General features: G+C 43.5%; 1 protein-coding gene across 5 annotated transcripts; it reads right to left on the reverse strand.

Moving 5' to 3' along the window:
* Window positions 1–285: 285 nt before the first annotated feature.
* On the reverse strand, window positions 286–5,834 carry LOC122943122 (MAP7 domain-containing protein 2-like). 5 transcript variants are annotated; one of them, XM_044300589.1, is made up of 4 exons: window positions 4,374–5,834; window positions 2,915–3,057; window positions 1,370–1,575; window positions 286–491 (listed from the first exon to the last, which is right to left on the reverse strand). In XM_044300589.1, the coding sequence occupies exons 2-4, from the start codon at window positions 2,920–2,922 to the stop codon at window positions 334–336; spliced, it is 372 nt and encodes a 123-aa protein (XP_044156524.1). In that variant the 5' UTR covers window positions 2,923–3,057; window positions 4,374–5,834; the 3' UTR covers window positions 286–333. The 5 variants fall into 4 exon arrangements, 1 of the variants encoding a protein (XP_044156524.1); XR_006390827.1 differs by lacking the exon at window positions 2,915–3,057; XR_006390829.1 differs by lacking the exons at window positions 2,915–3,057; window positions 4,374–5,834 and adding an exon at window positions 3,808–3,929.
* Window positions 5,835–26,218: the final 20,384 nt, after the last annotated feature.

Raw genomic sequence — 26,218 nt, forward strand, 5'->3', positions numbered from 1 at the left:
TTTTTTAGGCATGTAATGGCTGACGCTTACTTATGTATCCTGTGAATGCCTAATGTACCACCAGCAACAGAATACAAAGTTATTTGCTGTCAGGGGAACACCTGTCAGCTAATTTTTGAGGCCTGTAATGGCTGAAACTTACTTCTGCTGACACATTTAACAGACGTGTGAATGGACCCTATATGTATTTGACATGTAGTTACCGGCTGCTGTCAGTTCTGGCTGATTTAGGCCGAGCTATTACAGTAAAACCAAGCAATATTACAAAAAACACAATACACATTATAACTGTACAAACGATTTATATAACTTAGTAGAAAAATACTTTTTTAATTAAGGCAATTTCTCCAAAAGCATGATAATCTCATGGACCTCCTTCATGGCCTTGCGTTGCCTCTCCTCCATGCCCTTCAAGCGCTCATGAACGGCCCGCATATCCTGGAGATGCGCCCTTTCCAGTTTGGCCAATTTGGCCTTCAATGTCTTCATTCCTGTTTGAAAAAAAATAAAAATGAACATTATTTGCAACTTATTAAACCTTTAATTTGTGGTGCATATGACTTTATGATCGTTTGCTATTACACCTTTTTGTGAGAAAAGCTGTCCATAAAATTGCCTTTTTTAACAGTTGTAAATTTTTTTAGACAGCTGGTTGTTTTTTTCCTTATTTTATAGTAAATTGTCTTTTACACAATAAAAGCATTGTTGAACCAAAAACAGATCATGTTTTACTGTCTCCATATTTTGAGAGCCAAATTATCAATTTTATGTGGCAATTGTCTAACGGTTGGGTCTCATTTTTAGCAGAATGCACTGACCGATTGTTACTATTTTGGGGGGCATATGCCTCTTTAGCTAGCTTGGTTGCACTTTTAGTGATGTTAGGTTGAATAAATTCATATTTTTGTTTAATTTTTTATTTAATTTTTACATTTAAATTGTTCATCGGAGGGGTAATATCCTATGATATTTTTATATAGATAGTCGATATGTAGAAGGCGGTACAAAATACAGTATGTCTGTTTGTCTATTGTTTACCTTTTTTTATTTTTATTTAAAGTCTTTATACACATTGACGATTTAAATCTCAATACGTTAGTTAGTGATCTTTATGATCATTATTTGGTATATTAGTTAGTTTTATTTCAGTACATTATAATTTTATTTTGTTTGTTAGTTAATGATAATTCAATTGAGTTTAATATTATTTATTTGTTAAATCAATGGTTTTAAAGTAGATTAAAGAGTTATTGGCCAGTGTTCTTTTTTTGTATTACTAGAGTGTATGTTGTCACCTCATTGTCGGCCCTTTTAATGTTTATGTACATGTTATGGATACATAATCATATTGCTGTGTGCACATATTTACCCTCCTGCCGGGGGCTGGTGATCATTTCCTCTTCCTCCGAGTCCTGAGATGGGGTGGTGCTGGAGGGTACAGCACTTTCCACCTCCTTCACTTCTCCCACATCTGGTGGTGGTGGCTCAATAGGCTGGGAGGGTCCACCTCCTCTTCCTCCTCTACCTCCACAACCTCCACCGGTCGCCTTTTCCGATTGGAGGGAATAGGAACGTCTGTGATCACAAAATGTTCAGATTTTAGATGAACAACTCCAAAATCTTAAGAACATTTGATATAAAAAATATTCCAATATGGAGGGATCTATATATAATTGCAGTGGCTGCCAGGTTTATGATGCATAACTCAATCCAAAATTAACAGTATGAAAAAAGACATCCCCTCCACGGTGTCTTGATGGAACAATACGGCGAGAGGAGACCCATGGGATGGGATTATCTCCTCAGTGTATATATAATTCTCTACACCAGAGTCGGCTACTTCTTAATCCCATCACTAACACAATAGGACAAATGGACAAATAAAACTACACATTCATTTGGAGTCTCTGACCACAGTTAACCCTTATTGCGTTTATGGATTCACACCATGCTACTTTAATGGGGAATACGAAAAACATGGTCTATAAACTTAACCAAAAATTAATGGTTTATAGTTCACTCTCAACCAAATAGGTCAGGAGTGGGGGTCTCCATAGTCCTGTGTCCAAAGACTGTAGGAAGGAGGCTAGGCCTCAGGCTTCTACTGCAGACACAGTGATGGTTCAATCTGTCACTTGTCTGGCACAAAGCCAACAACACATCACCCAAAGAACATCATCCCCACAATGAAACATGGTGGTGGCAGCATCTTGCTGTGGGGATGTTTTTCTGCAGCCGGGACTGGGAAACTGGTCAGAGTTGAGGGAAAGATGGACAGGGATATTCTTGAGCAAAACCAGTCCCACTCTGTGTGTGATTTGAGGCTAGGACGGAGGTTCACCTTCCAGCAGGACAATGACCCCAAACACACTGCTGAAGCAACACTTGAGTGGTTTAAAGGGAAACATATAAATGTGTTGGAATGGCCTAGTGAAAGCCCAGATCTCAATCCAATAGAAAACTTGTGGTCAGACTTAAAGATTGCTGTTCACAAGCGCAAACCGTCAAATTTGAAGGAGCAAAATCAGTATTGAAAGGAGAAATGGGCAAAAACGCCTGTGGTAAGATGTGGCAACTGCTCATAGAGACTTATTCAAAGCGACTTGGAGCTGTGATTGCCGCAAAAGGTGGCTCTACAAAGTATTGACTTTAGGGGGGTGAATAGTTATGCACATTGACATTTTCTGTTATTTTGTCCTATTAGTTGTTTGCTTTACAATTAACCAATTTAAAAGAAGGTCAAAGTTGTGGGCATGTTCTACAAATTACATGATGGAAATCCTCAAACAATCCATGTTAATTCCAGGGGGTTAGACAACAAAAAAATAACAAAGTCAAGGGGGTGAATACTTTTGCTTAGCACTGTATACATTACAGTGGTGGCAAAACATCCAAAAGTTATTTACGTATGTACCTGGGCATTTTTCATCAAGGATTCTTTTAATGAAACAGGGCTGCCTTCTATTCATGTCTGCCCATTTTTTTTTAAATGGCCAGACGGTGGTGTGTGCGACCCATTTTGCTCCACATTTTATAGGCCAACTGCCGCACGATCTTCTAAGAGAAAAGTGCAAGCATATAATCCCAATTTTTACCAATAATAGTATGGGAAAAAATGTAGTCAAGTAAACGGAAAAAAAGTATTTAATGCTTTGAGGTGGAAATATTAGATTTAGGCCGCATGCACCGCCAGTATTTGATGGTTCATTTACAGTTACCCAGGGTGCATCCCGGGGAGACGAACCAGCTGTACACCCCATACCGTACCGTCACTTCACTAGACAGGTACATCTCTGCTTAGCTGGACAGTATCTGATAGCTCAGACCCCACCCACATACAGTCATAATACAATCCCATCTTCTAACCGTAACAGTAAGGCCGCATGCACACGGGCGTGTTTTTTCAAAACGACGGACCGTACAGACCCGTCCTGCCGCCCTGCAGAGTGGACAAGCGCACGGCGTCATTGGTTGCTATGACGACGTACGCTTCTAGGCCACCACCGCTGTACTGTGATGCACTTGTATGATCTATACAAGTGTATTACTGTACAGTGGTGGCGGCAAGAAGCGCATGGCGTAATAGCGAGTTAGCATTAGAAACCAATGACACCGTGCACTCGGCCACTCTGCAGGTTAACTAACATAGTGGGTGTAATGTCACAGGAATAAAAACCAATAATATCTAGTGAGACCTTATAAAATGTGAAGTTTGGTGCACTTAAGAAAAATTAAAATCGCAGAAAGTCGCACTGGCGATTTTTTTATAACACTCTTTATGCATATAAAGCGATTGTTCAGACGTACAGTCACCAGGAGTCCTTCCTCTTCCTCGTTGAACTTCGCTCCAACTATCGCATCCATCTATTTGCTAGTCGGTGTAAACCAGTTCCTGTATGCCATGCCTTCAGAACGCATGTGATTTTGCGATTAATACTTTGCCAAAATTTCGCCGATAGAAAAAAAAATGCTTGCAGATCGTAAAATCGCTTAATACTTCTGGTATGTCAGTGTAATGTCTCGACTGCGTGTTGCTTTAGGTACACAGCTTAACATCAAGTATAAACCGAATCCCAATGAAAGATGTGCTGGTTTGCTGAACTGATGCAATCTTTACTGAGATATAATGAACAGGAATGTGTACAATAGTGTTCATATGATATGATATGAGATGATATGGTAAAACTGTGAAACAAACATAAAAAGAAAAATATAAGCATGGCTAATTCAAGCAACATACATTATACATAGCTAATACAAAAGATAGGGCCTAACTAACATGTGCTTGCTTACTACACTGAAACACACATTATCTATCTGCAATGTCTAACATCCCTCTACACAAGCTGAACTAGCAAAACCCCTTTACTCACAGGCTTTGGTGTTCGTCAGGTTTGCAATCTGTAATAGCTTTAAGATGTCCTGTGGATCTGGTCACTACAGTAGCTAGAGCTGGAATGAACAGGATATGTCCCAGCAAGCCCTAGACAGTACAGAGAAGACCCGCCTCTAGGCTTCAAGAAAATGGAGGGTCTTAAAGAAACAGACACTACTGAGTGCCAAGCATGTAATATACATTGCAAAGGCAGCACACTCCCCACCTGGCGTACCTTTTGTTATGCCACTAACCTTTGGACAGAAGTAAAACTACTTCAGAAATTGGCATAGCATACACCTTGGGAATGTCCTGTCTAACAATTCTAACTTCAACTTTTCTAACTCTAGCATCACCACTAGGATCAGTCCCCACAATGAGTCCAATAGGCCATTCGTTCCTGTGGGCCTGAGTGTCTTTTAATAAGACAATGTCTCCAACTTGTAAGTTGGGTTTGTCATCTTGCCATTTCTTGCGTGGCTGGAGTGTCACCAGGTATTCCTGTCTCCACCTCTTCCAGAAAATGTCTGCAAGGCTTTGAACTTGTCTCCATTGCTTAATATACAAGTCCTTGAGGTCAAAGTCTCCAGTGGGAGCTGTCACTGGTTCCATCTTCTGGGTCAGCAGCATTGCGGGTGTCAAGACTGATGGCATCTCTGGATCTGTAGACACTGGAACCAAAGGTCTGGCGTTCATAATGGCCACGACTTCAGCCATTAGTGTAGTCAAAGCTTCATGAGTGAGGCGAGTAGACCCAACCTTCAGGAGCATGGCATCCAGAATACGACGAGCTACTCCAATCATCCTCTCCCATGCTCCTCCCATATGCAATGCGTGTGGAGGATTAAAAGTCCAAGTGCATCCTTGATCTTGAAGATAGGAACCTGTTTCAGAGTCTGTAGAGATGATTTTCAACTCCTTGCAGGCCCCAATAAAGTTTGTGCCGCGGTCTGAACGAATCAATTTCGCTGGTCCTCTGATAGAGAAGAATCTTCTCAAGGCATTGATGAAACTTGAAGTGGATAAAGATTCAATCACTTCAATATGAACTGCTCTAGTACTCAGGCAAGAGAACAGAACAGCCCAACGTTTACTTTCGGCACTGCCTCCTCTAGTCTTGCGAGAAGAGATGTTCCATGGTCCAAAAACGTCTAGACCTACGTGAGTGAATGGAGGATCTGAAGCAAGTCTGTCTGCAGGTAAGTTTGACATCTTCTGAATCTCAAGTTTCCCTCTAATCTTCTTACAGGTAACGCATTGGATGATCACGCTGGAGGCTAGTCTCTTGCCTCCTATGATCCACAATCCTGCTGACCGTACTGCTCCTTCAGTGAAGTGTCGTCCTTGATGTGCAACTTGCTCGTGATAGTGTCTTACCAGAAGAAGAGAGATGTGATGATTCTTAGGTATGATGAAGGGATGTCTCTCTTGGATAGTCATATCCGCTGCCGACAAACGACCTCCAATTCTTAGTACTCCGTCTTCGTCTAGGGTAGGGTTCAACTTCTTGAGCGAACTGTGTCGAGAAATCTCTTCCTTTTTCAGCAGGCTTTGAATTTCTTCTTTAAAGACTTCCTGCTGGACGCATTTGATGATCGCGACCTTGGCTTGTTCAAGATGGTCGTTGCTACGCTGATCAGTATTAGTAGCTCTGAAGGAGTATCTGGCTAGACAGATAAGTTTTCCGATTGCACGAATCAGCGACTTCCAACTGGAAAACCTTTCAAATCTATGGGCGCCCAGACTGTCTCTGGTAACTAAAGTCTTGCAAACTGCAACTTGAGGTCTTACCTCTTTGTCTTGATCTGGTTCTATGAGCTGAAAGGTCTCTACCTGAGTAGTCTCTTTGATTTCTGGCTTACCAAGAAACGATGGACCTACGAACCAGTTAGTTTGCTTGAGTACAGCGGCTGACACCAATCTTGTCCCATGATCCGCTGGGTTCTTGTCCGTGTTGATGTGATGCCACTGATCTGGACTTGTAGACTTTCTGATACGTGTCACCCTGTTGGTCACGTATGTGTAAAATCTTTTTGAAGCGTTGTGAATATATCCTAACACAATCTTGCTGTCCGTATAAAAGTTCACTGCATGGATCTCAATGCCCAGTTCAGTCGTAATCATGTCTGCCATCTCTACCGCTAAGACAGCAGCACAAAGTTCAAGACGTGGGACAGTGTGAGCAGGTCTGGAAGCTAGTTTAGATTTTCCCATGATGAACCCAACATGGCTTTGTCCCTCAGTGTCTATTACCCTGAGGTAAGTTACAGCTGCAATAGCCATAGTGGAAGCGTCAGAGAATACACATAATTCTCTCCTCTTTGTAGCAGACAAGGAAACAAATACGTACGGTCTTGAAATGTAGAGTTGTTCAAGCTCTAACAATGAGTCTTTCCACAACTTCCACTGCATTTGCTTCTCGTCAGGAAGAAGTACGTCCCAGTCAATTTGTTCCTGCTCAGTAGTGATCTGTCTCAAAAGAGCTTTGCCTTGCATGATGATGGGTGCTACGAATCCCAGGGGGTCATAAAGACTGTTGACTGTAGATAGGACACCTCTTTTTGTGAATGGTTTCTCTTCTCTGGAGACCCTGAAGGTGAAACTGTCAGTCTTTAAGTCCCAACTAAGCCCAAGACTTCTTTGCAAGGGTGGTGATTCTGTTCCTAGATTTAAGTCTTTGAGGTCTTTAGCACGGTCGTCCATTGGAAATGCTTCCATGACTCTGTAGCTGTTGGAAGCTACCTTGTTCAATCTTATGTTGGATTCTGCCAACATTTCTTTTGTACTTTTCAGGACGTTAATAGCTTCTTCGTTACTGGAGAAAGAAGCAAGTCCATCGTCCACATAGAAGTTCTTCATGACGAACTGTTTGGCTTCTTGACCATGTCTTTCACCTTGCTGTGCTGCTCGTTTCAGGTTGTAGATAGCTACAGCTGGGGAAGGGCTGTTTCCAAACACATGTACCTTCATCCTGTACTCTATGATGTCTTTGTTAAAGTCATTGTCTGCATACCACAGGAACCTTAAGTAGTCTCTGTGATCTTCTTGAACGAAGAAACAGTAGAACATCTGTTGTACATCTGCTGTTACTGCTACAAGATCTTTTCTGAACCTGATGAGTACTCCAAGGAGTGTGTTGTTCAGGTCGGGTCCGCTGAGAAGGACGTCATTTAGTGAGATACCTTCGTGCTTCGCACTAGAGTCAAATACTACACGTATCTGACCTGGTTTTTGAGGAAGATACACTCCAAATATTGGTAAGTACCAGTGTTCTTGGTTTTCTTGTAGTGATGGTGCCCTTTCTGCCTGCTCGTTGTCAACATGAAGGCTTGGAAGTGTTTCTTCATATTTGGCTTTCTTTGTAGAGTGCGCTGCAACAAACTGAAGCGTTTCTCTGCTTGTACCTTGTTGACAGGAAGGCGATGGCATGGTAACCGGAAGGGTAGAGGGGCTACCCAGCTGCCTGACTTGTCTCTGTAGACTTCTCTGTCCATGATCTCGAGGAAGAGGGTATCTTCTACCGAGGGTGCTGGCTTGTCGTCGTCTCGTGTTCTTTCAAACACCTTACAACCCAGTTCATCTGTATTTCCAGTTGAGGCTAAGTCTTCCATGCACCTCTGGATACTCCGATGATGTGTTAGGTTATATAATCTCTCTTTAATTTATAGACTGTTGGTACATGGGCAAAGACAAGATGTACGACCATTCTGCAACAGATGTGTTCTGTAGACATTTACCTTTGATGGTTTGTGCAGTCCGTCTAGACATACTTCTCCAACGATGACCCATCCAAGATCAAGGCGTTGTGCAAATGGTGCATTGTGTGACCCATTGTACTGTTCTCTGACTTTGTGCAATCTGAGAATATCTCTCCCAAGTAGAAGGGTGAGTGCAGCATCTGGATCTAGTGCTGGTATTTGGTCTGCTATTCGCACCAGATGAGGGTGATGACGAGCAACTTCAGGTGTGGGTATCTCAGACCTGTCGTCTGGTATCTCATCGCATTCTATGAGGGTAGGTAGAGTCACCTTTGTCTTTCCATCTAATGACTCGATGATGTAGTTATTTGCTCTTCTCCCTATTGTCTCTACAACTCCAGAACAAGTCTTCAAGGTGTATGGAGTTGGACTTCCTTTGTCACCGAAGAGGTCAAAGAATTCTGTTTTTGCCAGAGATCTGTTACTCTGTTCATCCATGACTGTGTACATCTTGATTGCTTTTTCTCTAAAACCTGCTGGATACACCTTGATTAAGCATATCTTGGAGCACGATCTTGAGCGGCCCTGCTCTGTACAGATCTCAGTGCACTTTGAGGTTACTGCTGGCGTTGTACTCTCTCCTTGCTCCCCACCATGATCTTCTTGAGTTGCTTGAACTTCTTGTTTCCATGGTGGTAGTCCCCGGTGCAGTGCTGACAAGTGTTTGTCACTGTTACACTCTGCGCATTGTATTGTTTTTGTACAGTCTTTTGCAAGATGCTGAATTGAAGCGCAGCATCTGAAACAAAAGCGATTGTCTTTAAGATAAGCTTTGCGCTCTTCTAACGTCTTACTTCTGAAACTGCGACATTTTCTTAGTGGATGAGGCTTATTGTGGATAGGACATATTTTGTCTGACTCCTCAACTTTCTTCCTTGTGTTGTCTTCCTGATTAGCTGCAGATTCAGGCGGAACTTCTGTCTTCCTTACAGAAACTGTTGCTCTACGTTCTTTGTAAAGCCCTGGAGATTTCTGCTTTACCTTTGGGAAGCTTGCCGTTCTCTTGTTCAGGAAAGCAAAGCTTGGGTCATTGCGTATTTCAGCTTGGTCTTCTATGAATTCAGCGAAGAAGGCGAACGGTGGAAATGCAACTCGAAGATCTTTCTTGTATCTTGAAGCTTGAGCTACCCACCTTTCTTGGAAGTTGTAAGGAAGTTTCTCGATTATGGGCTCAACTCCACGTGCTGTATCCAGATATGAGAGACCTGGCAGATATCCACTAGACTTAGCAGCTTCTATTTCTAAGAGTAGGTCTCCCAAACCTCTCAGCTTTTGGTAATCATTATTTGTTATTCTTGGATAGTTTTCTATCCTTTTCAGAAGAGCATCCTCGATCACTTCAGGTAATCCATAGCATTGTTCTAGTCTCCGCCACACCATTGCAAGTCCTGCTGCTGCGTCATGAACATGTACTGATCTGATCCTTTGGGCTTGCTCAGTGGACTCTGGTCCTAGCCATCTGACAAGCTGGTCAAGCTTTCCTTTCTCTGTCAGGTTTAAGTTATGGGTACCGCTCAGGAAAGATGACTTCCAGGCCCAGTAGTTTTCTGGACGGTCATCGAATTTCATGAGACCAGCGCCCACTATCTCACGGTGCATCAGGAATTTTGCCACTTCTATAGCACTTGTTGCGTCTGGAGAATACTTCTCGCGTGTAAACTCAGGGTATGGTTGCGGCTGGTAAGGCTGATGAGGCGCTTGTCTGAATCCACTTTGTTTAGGTGGTTGTTCTCGTCTGTTGTAAGTCTTTCTGCTATAATCCAGACTTGTATTTGCTTGAGGAGGGAGTACGCGAGCATCCGTTTGCACTCTTGGAGGGTTGGCAGATTGGTCTCTAAGCATGCGACCACTTGACTTCCCACACTGAGATTCTGATTTAGTCTTGCAATGTTGCGTAGTATCAAAGTTGCTTATTGCTGGTGGAGTCAATGAAGACCTAGGTGCATCATTGGACTGCTGGTCGGTGTACATGGTTGCTTGTGACTGTACATACTCACGGGTGCGTTGGATTGCGCTGTGGGATGACATCTAGTTTTCTATGCCATCGAACTGAGCTTCAGCAGCCCTTGTGAAAACTTCTGCCTCGGCTAAGGCTGCTGCCACGTTTTTCTGCTGTTTGAGTAAGTGTAAAGATGCTTCCACTTCTGCTTTCTTTTTAAGTGCTTCATATTCACTTTTTGCTTGCTCTCTCATCAATTCAGCTTCCTGCTCCGCATAAGAAGCCATGGCGCAAGCTGCCTCTGCTTTTGCTCTTACCTTAGTCGCTTTGTCGCTAGCCGATGACAGACTGGTGATGTTTGAACGTCTAGAACTAGTACGCTTAGATCTTGCTGAATCGGCGCTAGCTGAAGTCAGATTTGTTTGACTGGATGCTCTAGACAGTGTTGTGCATCTAGACTTGATTCTTGGCAAGCTGTGTGTGTCATCTTCCTTATAGGAGCATTGAGGGTTAACTGTCAGAGTGTTGTTCCCTGTGTTCTGCATCTTGATTTAGCTGGCAGCGTGGATAATGATGATGACTGGACACAGGCAGTATCAGTGTTGTAGTGAGTGAGAGAAATTAGTTTCACTTTCGTTTCACTCCACGTGGCTGAAAGGAGTTATTAGTCCTTTTACTGCGGAGGACGATTCAAAGCTGTTTAACTGCTTCTGACAACGTTTTAAAGCCTTTTTACTGTAATGTCTCGGCTGCGTGTTGCTTTAGGTACACAGCTTAACATCAAGTATAAACTGAATCCCAATGAAAGATGTGCTGGTTTGCTGAACTGATGCAATCTTTACTGAGATATAATGAACAGGAATGTGTACAATAATGTTCATATGATATGAGATGATATGGTAAAACTGTGAAACAAACATAAAAAGAAAAATATAAGCATGGCTAATTCAAGCAACATACATTATACATAGCTAATACAAAAGATAGGGCCTAACTAACATGTGCTTGCTTACTACACTGAAACACACATTATCTATCTGCAATGTCTAACATCCCTCTACACAAGCTGAACTAGCAAAACCCCTTTACTCACAGGCTTTGGTGTTCGTCAGGTTTGCAATCTGTAATAGCTTTAAGATGTCCTGTGGATCTGGTCACTACAGTAGCCAGAGCTGGACTGAACAGGATATGTCCCAGCAAGCCCTAGACAGTACAGAGAAGACCCGCCTCTAGGCTTCAAGAAAATGGAGGGTCTTAAAGAAACAGACACTACTGAGTGCCAAGCATGTAATAAACATTGCAAAGGCAGCACAGTCAGTGTCCATGTTGTGGGACTATGTGTGCGCATTTACTAAGTATTTTGTGGCTGCAAATATGACCTGGAGGTTTCTCATGTTCGCATGCCATTAAAATGAATGGGACCCACAGCGAACCTGTGGTTCGCGAACATTTGAGCGAGTTTGAGCGTTCGCGAACCGCCCCATCTGATGTTCGTCCATCACTACTGTTATGTTTGTTTCTATTTTTGTTTCTCCTATTGCTTTCTCATGGCTTTTATAGGCACTTAGTGCTCGCCTCCTTCCGAGACGACAATCTGCCTGTTATACTTAAATTACTGGCCCAAATGTTAATTTTCCTATAGAAGTCCTCATTTTGGATTCAGGGCCCTATGCTCTCTGATTAGGCCCAGAGATGTGTATCTCCCCCCCCCCCCCCCCCCCTCCACATCATGCTTTTGGAGCAATAAGTATTTCTTTGTTTGGGCATCACTCTGTATATTTTTGGGTTTTTATTTTTGGTTTTCTTTACTGATATGTAACTTGTTATGTATTTGCATCTCCCAACGACGGCTTTGGTGGATTCATCGCTATTGACTTAACTTTTATAGATGCCATGTTGAATCCTTATGTCCTTCAACATATGAGGCTTCAATATTCCTCAAAAGAGAACACAGGTTATTGCTATACTCAAGCATCTACACACAGATATGTTTCCTTAGGGAAACACATATTAAACAGGGAAGAATCCCCAACTTTCCTAAACATATTTTGGACAATGGTTTCATAGCTGCCATGTTGGGGCCTCCAGGGTAGTCAGTATCGCTATTAAGAAATCAATCCCCTTTGTTCATTCGGTCACTTACGCAAACTCAGAGGGTATATTTCATTTTGTTAAGGGGAAGATTGGATCAATGCCAGTAACATTTGCCAACCTGTATGACTCTAATACTAACCAGGGTCAAATGGCTCAGGAATGTTCTTGAAAAGTTAGAGGCATTCACTGAAGGGCTTAGAATTGTCAGCGGAGATATTAATGTGGCCCTGAACCCATTGCTAGACACTTCAACATGCAGCTCGGCTGTTTCCCAGATAAATCTCAAAAGGGCATATAGAGCACTACAGCCTATCTCTGTATCTGATCACGCAGCAGTAACGACCACCCTCTGCCTTGCTGACCTACCACCTAGAGAGTGGCAGTGGAGACTCAATGAGATGTTGTTGGACTCAGAAAGCATTATTAAATCCCTAGGGGAGAAGCTAGCTCTCTTTTTTGAGATTAATGACACAGGGGAGACGTTCTAAGGGATTATCTGGGAGACTCATAAGGTGTTCATACAAAGTGAATTGATTGCTCCAGGTACAGCCAAAAAGAAGGAACACCTTAAAGTGCTTAAAGGGCTTCTGTCACCCCACTAAAGTGATTTTTTTTTTTTGGGCTGGTGAAATTAATTATATTGCGATATATCACAATATAATTGTGTCACTTACTTTGATCCAGTAGTTTCTTCCAAAAACGAAGTTTTATCATATGTTAATTAGGTCTCTAACAGCAAGTAGGGCGGCTACTTGCTGCTAGCTGCTGCAGAAATCCGCCCTCTCGCCGTGTTGATTGACAGGGCCAGCCGGGATCTCCTCCTCCGGCCAGCCCTGTCGGCATTTCAAAAATCGCGCGCCTCTGTGGGTTCGGCGCAGGCGCTCTGAGATGAGGAGGCTCGTCTCCTCAGCACTCCCTCAGTGCGCCTGCGCCGATGACATCACCGAAATAGAAGACGTCATCGGCGCAGGCGCACTGAGGGAGTGCTGAGGAGACGAGCCTCCTCATCTCAGAGCGCCTGCGCCGAACCCACAGAGGCGCGCGATTTTTGAAATGCCGACAGGGCTGGCCGGAGGAGGAGATCCCGGCTGGCCCTGTCAATCAACACGGCGAGGGGGCGGATTTCTGCAGCAGCTAGCAGCAAGTAGCCGCCCTACTTGCTGTTAGAGACCTAATTAACATATATTAAAACTTCGTTTTTGGAAGAAACTACTGGATCAAAGTAAGTGACACAATTATATTGTGATATATCGCAATATAATTAATTTCACCAGCCCAAAAAAAAAAAATCACTTTAGTGGGGTGACAGAAGCCCTTTAACTCCCTTCTATCGCAGATAGCATCTCTTAAAATGATACACAAGCGATCCTCATCTCAATCAGCCCAACAGGTGTTAACTGACCTTAGGCGCCAGCTCCAGAACCACTTAAATATAGCTTTGGCCAAAGCGTACTAATACCTTCAATTCCAATTCTATGCACATGGTGATCAGGGTAATAGACTTATGTCCCTCTTAATTAAGAAGGAGAAAGAATCCTCATTTATTCATTCTATTAAAAGTACAGCCGGTGACAAAGTTTCGAAGACTGCCCATATTGCAGAGGAGTTTAGACGGTTCTATGAATACCTCTACAATCTACAATCTAAGAGACAGGATGTAGGAGTTTATTGTACTTCTCAAATAACTTCCTTCCTAGATACGTTACATCTCCCAACCATGCCCCCGCAAGCTCATGCAACCCTTTTGGCTTCCGTAACACTAGAGGAACTCTCCACGACCATAAAATCCCTCCCACTAGCTAAAAGCCCAGGCCGAAACGGGCTCTCATCTGGCTATTACAAAAAAACTTTTTACATGCCTACTGCCACATATGCTAAAATGGTGCAATGCACTACTAGAAGAGTCCCCTTTCCCAGACCAGTCACTAATGGCTCAGATTACGCGAATACCAAAAGAGGGCAAGGACCCAGAGAGTTGTGGAAGTTACCACCCTATTTCGCTTTTGAACGTGGATATAAAAATGTGGGCGAAGTTGCTGGCAAACCACTTTAAAGGCCTAATGCCCTACCTGGTCCACTAAGGACAAGCGGGTTTCATACCTGGTAGAGAAGGTCGCCATAATTTCCAAAGAGTAATACATGTCATACTATATGCCATCTCCCACAACATTCTCCTAACCCTCATCAGCACAGATGTGGAGAAAGCATTCAATAGGAACAGCTGGGGCTTCTTAGTTAAAACCTTAGAGAAATCTGGATGTCCTCAGCAATATATACAAGCCATTATGTCCCTATTAGAAATTAGCGAATTTCTCAAAAATTCGATTAGGCTTGTTCGCGAAATTTTTGGAAAAGATTTGCTTTGATCCAAATTTATTTGTGGCAAATTACATTAGAAACGGCTATTTCTAGGCTGCAGAGAGTCTTTATAGGGGTGTAGAACACTGTGCCTTATAGTAACACACATAGGGAGTCTGTTGTGGTAGTTAAATAATACTGTGAGTCAGTATGACATGCAGATGATAGGGGTTGCTCTTAGAATCAATGCATACTTCACTTATTTGGGCAATCACGGGGCCAAAACTGACCAAATAACTGAAGTATCAACTCAGCCTTACAGGTGGATGTTAGCGTCAAGAAAAAGCGCAGTCCTTTTACACCGTCGTCAGCTGATTCCACATAGATGTCTACAGAACCTGTTCTATTAAACGCTTATACAAATAGAGCCCCCCTGACAGAGTGGAGAGGGTGTCAGCAGTAAGTTTTTGTTGACGTCACTGATTAGTTTGCCCTTCCTCTGATCCGTCAGAACAATAACCCAGAAAAAACGGATCCTGTCTGTGGAGCATCCACCTTCACGAAAGCCAAAATAGTGGACCAGTCATGAAGTGGGGAGGGTGGGAACAGCATGAGAAGTCTACAGAGTGGACCTATGACATAGTGGTGAGGTGGAAGCAGCATGAGGAGACCACAGAGTTGACCAATGACAGAGTCTAGATGTGGCAGCAGTATGAGGAGGCCACCGAGTGGCACAATGACACAGTCTGGAGTTGGCAGCATCAGGAGAAGGCCACCAAGTGGCACAATGACAGAGAGTGGAGGTGGCAGTAGTATAAGGAGGCCACCGAGTGGCATAATGACAGAGTCTGGAGGTGGCAGCAGTATGAGAATCCACCCAGTGGCACAATGACAGAGTGTGGAGGTGGTGGCAGAAGCATCAGGAGAATGTTATCGAGTGGCACAATGACAGAGCCTGGAGTTGGCAGCAGTATGAGGAGGCCACAGAGTGGCACAACGACGAGAGATTGTGGAGGTGGCAGCAGCATGAGGAGGCCACAGAGTGGCATGACGGCAAAAGATTACGGAGGTGGCAGTAGCATGAGGAAACCACAGTGTGGCACAACGACGAGAGATTGCAGAGGTGGAAGCAGCATGAGGAGGCCACAAAGCGGCCGCTTCATCTATTCATTTATATGGAATATGGGACAGAACAGAAGGTAAAAATTTCTCAACTTTATAAAGTGTTGCTTAAAACACGATTTAATAATACACGTTTTCTGGCAAAAAAGAGTTGGCAAATTGTTCAATTTAATATCAAATATTTAATAAATTGGCAAAAAAAATGGTTGAGGTGGAGAAAGCATTCCAAAAAACAAGTTCTCTCCACCTGGAGATGAATCCTGTCAAGATTTATGCAAGTGCGGTATCGGCTGCTCATCGAGCCAGATACTTCTGTGGGAACCTGCCTGGCATGAACAGGCCTCTAGCAGCTACAGACAGTGGGAAGACAAAGCTTCAAGATTGCTTGGAGCCCAGAAGAGTCACGAAGTTCATCAAGTCTGTGTCACATAAAGAATTTCACCACTAAGTAATTCGGTCCATACCGCAAAAGGAGGTGTGCAATCACCCATAATTGTGACAAAAAAAGCCTGTTTCATATGACAAATTTCACCACTGCGTAATTCGGTCCATACAGCAAAAGGAGGTGTACAGTTTCACAGCAAAAAGGCCTTTACAACATATAACTGCACCGCTGAGCGGCAAACAGGCCTACATTTTTTCAACTTTTACACTGCACAAGCTAGTTGGGCAAACAGAACTCACTCTGCCTTCATTACACTTTGGAAGCCTTGGTTGAATTATAGACAGTCAATGTTACGTGGCCCTTGAGACACGGTCATAGGGCTTTCAACAACCTACGTTTATTTCTATAACGAAAGACCGTTTCATAGAGTTGATATAATAACACATTATCTCTTAAAGCTATTCAGTTGCAACCCGCCAATAACCCTGGGAGCAGACTTGTGCTTTCTTTTTCCCTTCTTCCCCTTACCTATATTGGAAAATAAGAGTCATGATTGTTTTCTATCTGACATATGACTGTCTGATGATGATATTTGCTCCTTCTAAGATGTAACACATTTTGTTGTACCAATGCTGCTTGGTCTTTACATATCTCATGTTACTTGTATTACATGGCTCTCAATACACAGATTTATGATTAAAAAAATCCACTAGGCATTGGTCCTGTCTCCAAACTTTACTTTTGGCTACCCTCTGGATATGTATTCAGTGTCTGATTGGTAGGGGTCCAACAACGGGGACCCCTGCTGATCAGCTGTTTTCAGAAGGCAGCAGCACTCCTGTGAGCGCTGCTCCCTTCTCACAGATTACCAATTTACCAACCACAGCACTGTACATTTTAATCTATGTGGATCCCTCCAAAAGATCCGGGATCCCTCAACACTATGAGCTTAATTCTATTTTGCTTTTAACATTTATTAGGATTAAAACCAGATTGGCTGAACTTGCTGGATGGATCAAACATGGCAGCTGGATTATTATTATATGGAAGGCTTGCCATTGGTTATCGGAATGAACCACACAAATCACTGCATCTTAATTGCAATTGTTTCTCGACGACAGTATTACCAAACAAATCTCTCCACCAACTGGACCCAAATTCATCATTCCTAGCTACCATGTTCTCTTATGGGAAATTTTAATCTGTGTCACTCTTACAGCCTGTGACGGTATCATTCATGTCACCGTCTAGTATTCCCTTCTTCCCTTGAAATAGCACTCAAAGTAATCCACAGAGCAATAAATCACTATTATCGCTAGTATCGGCAAATAAGTCTATACATGAGCCCAAGCTGAATGCTAGAAATACTTTACTGGAAGGCACCACATTCAAAAATACAATATCTTTTATCCCCTGCTCCCATGCCAGGGAGACACCCACAACAAACATACATTAACCAATAACACAAAGGTTACAACCCACATAACATCCTCCCGTCTGCCTGTGATATAATTATGGTGCAATGGTTAACATAATTATCCCATGCAGGACAATACACAATGTCCTCTGTCCTGGAGACAACGGAGGTCTAATTCCATTATCTCTCAGGACAAAGGGAAATCGCCAATACACACGGGGAGACAATAGGACAGACATCACTTACTGAAATATACAATGTCCCACCCTTTACAATACACAAAGACATTTAACACATCCCAAAATGGCACAAATTAGACCAGGAATTCAAAAGTTAGTACAAGTCTCTTTGGCCTGGCTGTACTCATGGCTTGTCTGTCCAAAACCGGTTCTACACAGTCTTTTGTCCTGGAGACAATTGAGAAGTGATCCACTTATCTCCCAAGGACAGAGGCCAGACTCCATTAGCCACATGGTAGCAAAAGACAGCAAAATACATGAACTTATATAACTATGCCGCTATTGCATAAAACCGGTGCATACAACATGGGACCGTAATCACATGGTAAGAGGCTGGCAAGTAGTCCTCTCCAAGCACTCGTGGCAACCTTAAAAGAGGGGAGTTTGTCACATAGCCACAACACATTTTAAACAAATTCTACATCACTGTGCAGTGCAACAAAATATTAGCCAATGTGGATCCCTCCATAAGGTCTAGGATCCATACTATGAACTTAATGGTATTTTGCTTTCAACATGTATTTATGTTGAATCCAGATAAACCGAACTTGCTGGATATACAGTATCATGGATGGCAGCTGGATTATTTCCATATAGGAGTGTCCTTGGTTAGTGGAATGAACCATACAAATCACTCCACCAACTCAGCCCAAACTCATTGTAGCCCATACTGTCTTTTAGCAGTGTTTGGCCAGTGTTTTTTTCAATATTTGAACAGAATTTGTAAGCCAAAAGCAGTAGTGAGTCCAACACACAGACGAGATGCAAATAATTTAATTTTATTTTGTCTCTGTTTTGGACACATTCCTATTTTTGTCTTACAATCACTGATCAAATGCTGATGCAAAACAAAATACTGACAGTGTGAAAGAATGCTCAACATACTGGATTGCTATTTTTTGTTTGTTTTATGTACTTCTGATGGATCAGAAGAACGGAAACATAAACAGGCATGTTAACACAGCATTACTGCCACTGTTGCTGTCCCCTCCCCACTCTGTAATGAGGCTAAAACTGCTGTCGCTACTGCTGCCACCATCCCTACTCTGTCATAGGGCCACTACTTCAATCTTGAGATACTGCATGGTTAAGTTCACAGCTTTAAATTAGACCTGATGCTTTTATTGACCTGTAATACTGACGCACAGTATTTCCACAGCTAACAAAATAGATTAGCTATGAATCTTGGTTCCCTGCAAAGTGATGTAGATGGCGATAAATTACAACTGCTTGTAATACTGATGGCACAGTACCTACAGAACGGATTAACTATGAATGTGGGTGCACTAGAATGTAATGTACATAGCAATACCTTCTCCCTGCACTGTCCCTGCAGTTATAGTTCCAAGCCTGCACATTGAGATTGGGCTAGGCAGAGTGGCCACGGTGTACCAGATTTACTGCGATTCGTGACAAATGAATTCAGAACGAAAAAAAATTCTTAAAGAGCTTTGGCGAATCGTCTGATTTATATTTTTCTAAGCTTAGCTCATCTCTAATCAGTATGATTAAAGAGATCCTCATTTTATGTCTTTTTTTAATATTTTGCTACTTCTACATGCAATTATTTAGCTATTTTCTAAGAGCAATTTTTTTTTTTCCTGGTGATTCTCTTGTGTCAGGGCTCATTTGTTTCGGGATGAGGTGACATTTTCACTGGTACTAAAGTTCAGCGAACCAGTCGAGATTTATTTCAGGTCCAGTTCGCAGAGGTTTTTTTTAAAGTTTGGTTTGGATCCAAAGTTGTTCCAGTTGCCCTCAAAGTTGGTATATAAGCCCCTCTGGCCTCCAAAGACTCTTTTTTTTTTTTTTCTCTTCCCCCTCCCCAATCTCTGGCATGCAATGACAACAATAGTAAATATGTCTCAGTGACACTGACATACATAGCTCTAGGTAAATGCACTTTTGTGTTAACATACAGTAGAGTGTGTTTAAAAAGACACCGCAGCGGCACATGTCCCATGCCTTTTCATATTCCAAAGCTTCTAAAAATTTGGATGATGTTTAATCACACACAGTGTTATGAGATAAATAAAATGTGGCCTGAGGGAACTTTACTTGGACATTGAAAAACTGCTGGTATCACGTACATTTATACTGCACCTTAAAATAATTTAACTTACCACTCCCCAGTCGTAGAGGTGTCAAAAGGACCTGTCCTTATTGCTTGGTGCTGCCATGCCAATGGCATGACCGATATTGATCCAGAGGGCTGTGAAAGACATGTACTATCCCTGCCTGTAAGAGCTGCTCCAGGTGTCCACTATGTCGTGAACGTTGCTGTACAGTGAGAATCGCATGGAACGGCTCGTTGTCCACCACTTGAGAATTCAAGACAGTGATAGTTTTTGGGAGAAATAATGCTGGCTAGGAATCTTCCAGCGAGGCTGAGCACACCCCTTTAGCTTCCTAGAGGCAGCATACTTGACTAAATGGTATGGTAGCAACTGCACTACCAGTCACTTGGTCAGGGGGGCATTAAGCTTGTGAATCATCAAATTGCTTTGTACGTAAAGTTGTTTCCTGGCCACACATCCTTATCGATGGCTGGCGATGGAGCAGAGGTTTGCCGCAATCTGGACTGGGAAAGAGAGGGAGCTCCTGCAGCGGTGGTTGGGTGCCACCTCTTTTTGCCCATGGGATTGGGTGAGGCTGCTTCATATGGTTCAATAGAGCTGCTGTGTCTTTCTTTGTGTTCACCTGCCATTTTATTTTTCTCTTACACATCTTGCTCAAGGCGATGCATTTGTCTTCTTACAGTGTGAAGAAAAACTGCCAGATGGGAGATACTTGCACAGAGGTAGAGGCAGCCGAGCTGGGCTTAGCTCTAGCACATTTTGGACCTAACCCACCCACTGCATCAGTGGCATCCGCAGATTAAGAAGCAGGTGTAGTACAGTCAATATGGTGCACATGAAGTTTCACCAAATATCCAGTCTGCAGGTTTGCAATAGGGTCATACCAATACACAGGAGCTGCAGCAATGAGCACTTGTTAAATGGAGTTCCATAAATTCATAAGCTGTTAACAGAGAGTCAGGACATGCTAAATAAACCTCTTCAAATGTGCTATTAGATAACTGAGGAAAGTTTTAACAGACAGAGTCTTTACAGTGGACTCATCCAGGAAGTCCCCTGTGTATTCTGCCACTTGGTTTAGTCTCCTCAGTGCAGACATTTGCTGTGAAGGAGGTAGGATCTCTGTCTAAGTTCTCTAAAGCTAAAGTTCATTTATCTGTTGAAAAAAGTTATGATATATACCCATAATAGTTCTGTAGAATTTAAAGAGGTGACTGTATGTTTTTCTAGCAGCCTTTAAACCCTGCAGCACATGCTGGGCTGAGTAGATGATGTAGAGTTAGAGAGCCATGTGCTCTTCCTAAGATGGCTGTAAGACATGCTGTATTCCAGGTCACCCTGCTGCAATATCTTTGTAAATGATTTTCTCTTGTTCATGTCTCTGTATGCTTTGTTATATCCTGTAACACGTATGTGGGAATGTAATATAATGACTGCCTGTTATGATATAGGTGGGCTGGTGACCTGGCTGTATAACAGATAGTGGCAGTGTTTCCTTGTTGTATTACAGGTATGTTGCTGTTATCTTCATATACTTGTTCAATGTAAAATCCACTATACGATCACTGTTTTATAATATATTTGGAGTGCAGACATTAGCTGTGAAGGAGGTGGGCTGGTGACCTGGCTGTATAACAGATAGTGGCAGTGTCTCCCTGTTGTATTACTGGCCCCAGCCAAGTGCACTCCACCTCAATAAAGATTTAACCCACAGAAGACCTGAGTGTCGTCCCTTAGAGTCCAAATAGAGTTAATGCCTGGAGGAGCTGGTGACCGAGTGAGTGTGAAAGCTGGAGGTGTCGCAGATGGTGTAAGAAAAAGGGGGTTACACAGGCATGGTCCTGGCTGTTCTTTGGGAGGTAGGTGTTCTCTGCTCTTTATTGCTGCTTCCATCACCCTGCTCCACTGATGGTGCCTCTTCCTCAGGACCCTGATCCGGCAACCAGGTCTTGTCCAGCACACAATCATCAATGGAGTTCTCACCCCCCTCCCCTTCCACGTTTATCAGACTATGGGATATCATGGTGGGTTCTGTGGCTTCTATCCCCTGCTAATCCCCGTAGTGGACACTGCAGCTGCGCTATTGGCATTGGGGGCAGCAACAGTGGCCACTACTACCATCTCCACCACCTCAGGGCAGTAGAAACGCTGACTGCTCTTGCCATTTCTTAGGAAAAAGGAAGGTGCCCTCTAGGAAGGGGCAATGAAGGCTGAAAGGACTCCACTTAATGCCATCTTATGAGCTGCAAGGAGGAAGTGCAGGAGAAATGTAGTGAAACTTGGCTCCACGACACAGTGTCAGACTCTGAAGTCACTTCCACATCACCCTGCTGCGAGTGAGCAGAGGAGCGCACCATCCAATCCACTATCTCCTCTACTTTGTCCTCTACGATGATGTTGCGCCTCTCCAAAGCCAGCAGGAGCAACTGCGGCCTACGACTACCACTATTTCTAGCCAAATAGATGGTGCCGCTGCTACCTATTTTCTGGCTGTGGGTTTTTTATTTGGAACTCTGCTGTAGTCTGGACATTTTCGGGCCTCTTAGATAATGTTGTCTTGATGTAGTAAACATATACACTACGTGCAGAATTATTAGGCAAATGAGTATTTTGACCACATCATCCTCTTTATGCATGTTGTCTTACTCCAAGCTGTATAGGCTCGAAAGCCTACTACCAATTAAGCATATTAGGTGATGTGCATCTCTGTAATGAGAAGGGGTGTGGTCTAATGACATCAACACCCTATATCAGGTGTGCATAATTATTAGGCAACTTCCTTTCCTTTGGCAAAATGGATCAAAAGAAGGACTTGACAGGCTCAGAAAAGTCAAAAATAGTGAGATATCTTGCAGAGGGATGCAGCACTCTTAAAATTGCAAAGCTTCTGAAGCATGATCATCGAACAATCAAGCGTTTCATTCAAAATAGTCAACAGGGTCGCAAGAAGCGTGTGGAAAAACCAAGGCGCAAAATAACTGCCCATGAATTGAGAAAAGTCAAGCGTGCAGCTGCCAAGATGCCACTTGCCACCAGTTTGGCCATATTTCAGAGCTGCAACATCACTGGAGTGCCCAAAAGCACAAGGTGTGCAATACTCAGAGACATGGCCAAGGTAAGAAAGGCTGAAAGACGACCACCACTGAACAAGACACACAAGCTGAAACGTCAAGACTGGGCCAAGAAATATCTCAAGACTGATTTTTCTAAGGTTTTATGGACTGATGAAATGAGAGTGAGTCTTGATGGGCCAGATGGCTGGATTGGTAAAGGGCAGAGAGCTCCAGTCCGACTCAGACGCCAGCAAGGTGGAGGTGGAGTACTGGTTTGGGCTGGTATCATCAAAGATGAGCTTGTGGGGCCTTTTTGGGTTGAGGATGGAGTCAAGCTCAACTCCCAGTCCTACTGCCAGTTTCTGGAAGACACCTTCTTCAAGCAGTGGTACAGGAAGAAGTCTGCAAGGTAAGAAAAACATGATTTTCATGCAGGACAATGCTCCATCACACGCGTCCAAGTACTCCACAACGTGGCTGGCAAGAAAGGGTATAAAAGAAGAAAATCTAATGACATGGCCTCCTTGTTCACCTGATCTGAACCCCATTGAGAACCTGTGGTCCATCATCAAATGTGAGATTTACAAGGAGGGAAAACAGTACACCTCTCTGAACAGTGTCTGGGAGGCTGTGGTTGCTGCTGCACGCAATGTTGATGGTGAACAGATCAAAACACTGACAGAATCCATGGATGGCAGGCTTTTGCGTGTCCTTGCAAAGAAAGGTGGCTATATTGGTCACTGATTTGTTTTTGTTTTGTTTTTGAATGTCAGAAATGTATATTTGTGAATGTTGAGATGTTATATTGGTTTCACTGGTAAAAATAAATAATTGAAATGGGTATATATTTGATTTTTGTTAAGTTGCCTAATAATTATGTACAGTAATAGTCACCTGCACACACAGATATCTCCCTAAAATAGCTAAAACTAAAAACAAACTAAAAACTACTTCCAAAAATATTCAGCTTTGATATTAATGAGTTTTTTGGGTTCATTGAGAACATGGTTGTTGTTCAATAATAAAATTAATCCTCAAAAATACAACTTGCCTAATAATTCTGCACTCCCTGTATATGCTGCTAGTTTGAATGTAATCAACAACATCCCCCCAAAAACTAATAAAATGATTAAAAACATGTAAAATAGGTAAACATAGAATAGCAAGGGTGGCAAATGCACGAGAAGTCAACACAGTGCCCCAGTCACAGAGTGGTGAGGTGGCAAGAGCATGAGGAGTAGTCAACACAGTGGCCCAGTCACAGATTGGTGAGGTTGAAATCTCATGAGAAGTCAACACAGTGGCCCAGTTACATTATAGGAAGGGTGGCAACCACATGATGAGTCAACAGAGTGGTGAGGGTGGCCAACGCATGAGGAGTCAACAGAGTGGTCAATCACAGGGTGGAAGGCAACAGCGGTGGCAGTAACAGCACAAGATGGTGGGTGGCTGTAGGAAAACAGTCACGGTCGTATTGTTGTTGGACCGTGACGCAGTTGCCAGGGGCAATGTGTAGTTTGCAGTTTGCAGGTGCACTGTTTTGTGAGCAAGGGGTGAATCTTCTTGCTAGTGGGGATTAAGGTGTTTCCTGGGTGTGGCCACAAGCTTGATATAATCCTGTGACTTGCTGGCTGGGGGCAGTTGTACTACAGCCTTGCTTGGTGTTGGAGCTTTGCTCCTTGCCTAGGTGTTTCTGTAAAGTACCTTTACCTTCACTTATTGTATGTGTGGTGTGGGTTTATGTTTTGGGTGTGTGTAGCGTTTTGTTGGTTGTTACATGTCTGGACTGTTGTTGATGTTGGTCCCAGCATGTATGCAATACGTTACCCGGTATGTTGATTCCTCCGGAAGGGGATTGGTTTCCGGGAGGGGTGAACCATTTGCCAGGGGGTGCAGTTGCTGTAGTGTTGGTTCACATGTTTCAGTACGTACTGCATCTGTATGGTGTTTGGATTGCTGTTCATCTGTTTTGGATTTCTGGTGTGTTCTTTGTTGGTGTCTTCCAGCAGCTGTGGCAGGTAAATGACTAGGTTTACTGTTGTTTTGGTGCAGTTGTTACTGGCCACTGGTTACTTGCCTGTCATCCCACTGGGGGTGCTTTCCCTCTGTTGCTAGGCCTGTGGAGATTCTGGTTCATCTATGTCTTGGATGAACCTGGTTGTCTCTTGTCCCTGTCTCCTAACTTCAGGGATATTAAGGGATTTCAGGGTTCTGAGGTTCCAGTGTATGGGCCCTCCTACCTTAAGGGTTGGCTCATACAGTTAGTAGAAGAGGGTCAGATTTAGGGTTGCTATAGGAGGTGACCAGCTCTCTTTTCTTGGCAGCCTGGCCTAGCAGCTACTTTTTTCCCTTTTACATTGTATGGTGGGGGGTTCCCTCACTCCCCACCGTGACAGTATGTTCCATAAGGTGGCCCTCAAGGACTGGGCAGAAACACCCAGGCAAGGAGCAAAGCTCCAACACCAAGCAAGGCTGTAGTACAACTGCCCCTAGCCAGCAAGCCACAGGATTATCTCAATCTTGCGGCCACACCCAGGAAACACCTTAATCCTCACTAGCAAGAAGATTAACCCCTTGCTCACCAAACAGCAGGGAGGCAGACCTTAAAGGGGAAGTGCATGTGCAAACCGCAAACTACATGTTGCCCCTGGCAACCAGTATGCACGGCAACCGTGTCACGGTCTAACAACAATACGACCATGACAAAAACATGGCAGGAGAGGAAGCAGGTGTGCGGCATCAGGAGGGCAGTTCCTCCCCAGTGTGACTCTGTTCACCCAGGCAAACCATGTGCAGAACAGCGTGACACTGCCATGCTCTGCACAGGTGGAATGCTGGAGTAGCACTCCAAATTATGCATACATTGGCGGCGCAAGGTGGAGGATGATGAGAAGGCAGAGAAAGACATTGGCACAGGACTCACAGCTTGAAATGCGGAGGTGGCAGTGCCTTCATCTGGCCAAGTTGCTGCTGTGACTGGGCAGGATTCACATTTACACAGTGGGCTGTAAAGGACATATATTGTCCTTGACCATAGTTACAGCTGCACACGTCAGCGCTGCCATGAACTTTAGCAGACACCAACAGGCTCAAAGATTTGCCCACCTTCTGTTCAACATATGTGTGCAGGGCTGGTGCTAACTTATTGGAGAAGTAATGACGACTTGGGACTCTCCACTTTGGCTCAACACAAGCCATCAGTTCTCTGAAGGGTGCAGAGTCCACCTCATGGAAAAGGAGGGACTGTAGTACCAGCAACTTGGCCAGGAGCATGTTCAGTTTCTGTTCTGCGCCATTGGATGAGTGCATGGGTATTGTTGTCTTTTTGCAATCACTTCGGTAATCGATTGCTGACGAAACAAGTAATGAGGAGTAGGATGAGGATGAGCAGGAGTGTCAGGACCAGTATATGATGGGAAGAAAACACAGCTCCCTTCTGCTAAGGTGGTGGAGCCTTGAC

The sequence above is a fragment of the Bufo gargarizans genome, chromosome 7 (assembly GCF_014858855.1).
Source record: "Bufo gargarizans isolate SCDJY-AF-19 chromosome 7, ASM1485885v1, whole genome shotgun sequence".
Classification (NCBI taxonomy): Eukaryota; Metazoa; Chordata; class Amphibia; order Anura; family Bufonidae; genus Bufo; species Bufo gargarizans.

Excerpts from the sequence above, each read along its gene's own strand:
- LOC122943122 (XM_044300589.1), bottom strand. Across the intron at positions 492-1,369 it reads CACCAGCCCCCGGCAGGAGG|GAATGAAGACATTGAAGGCC; the intron begins GTAAATATGTGC and ends TTTTTCAAACAG.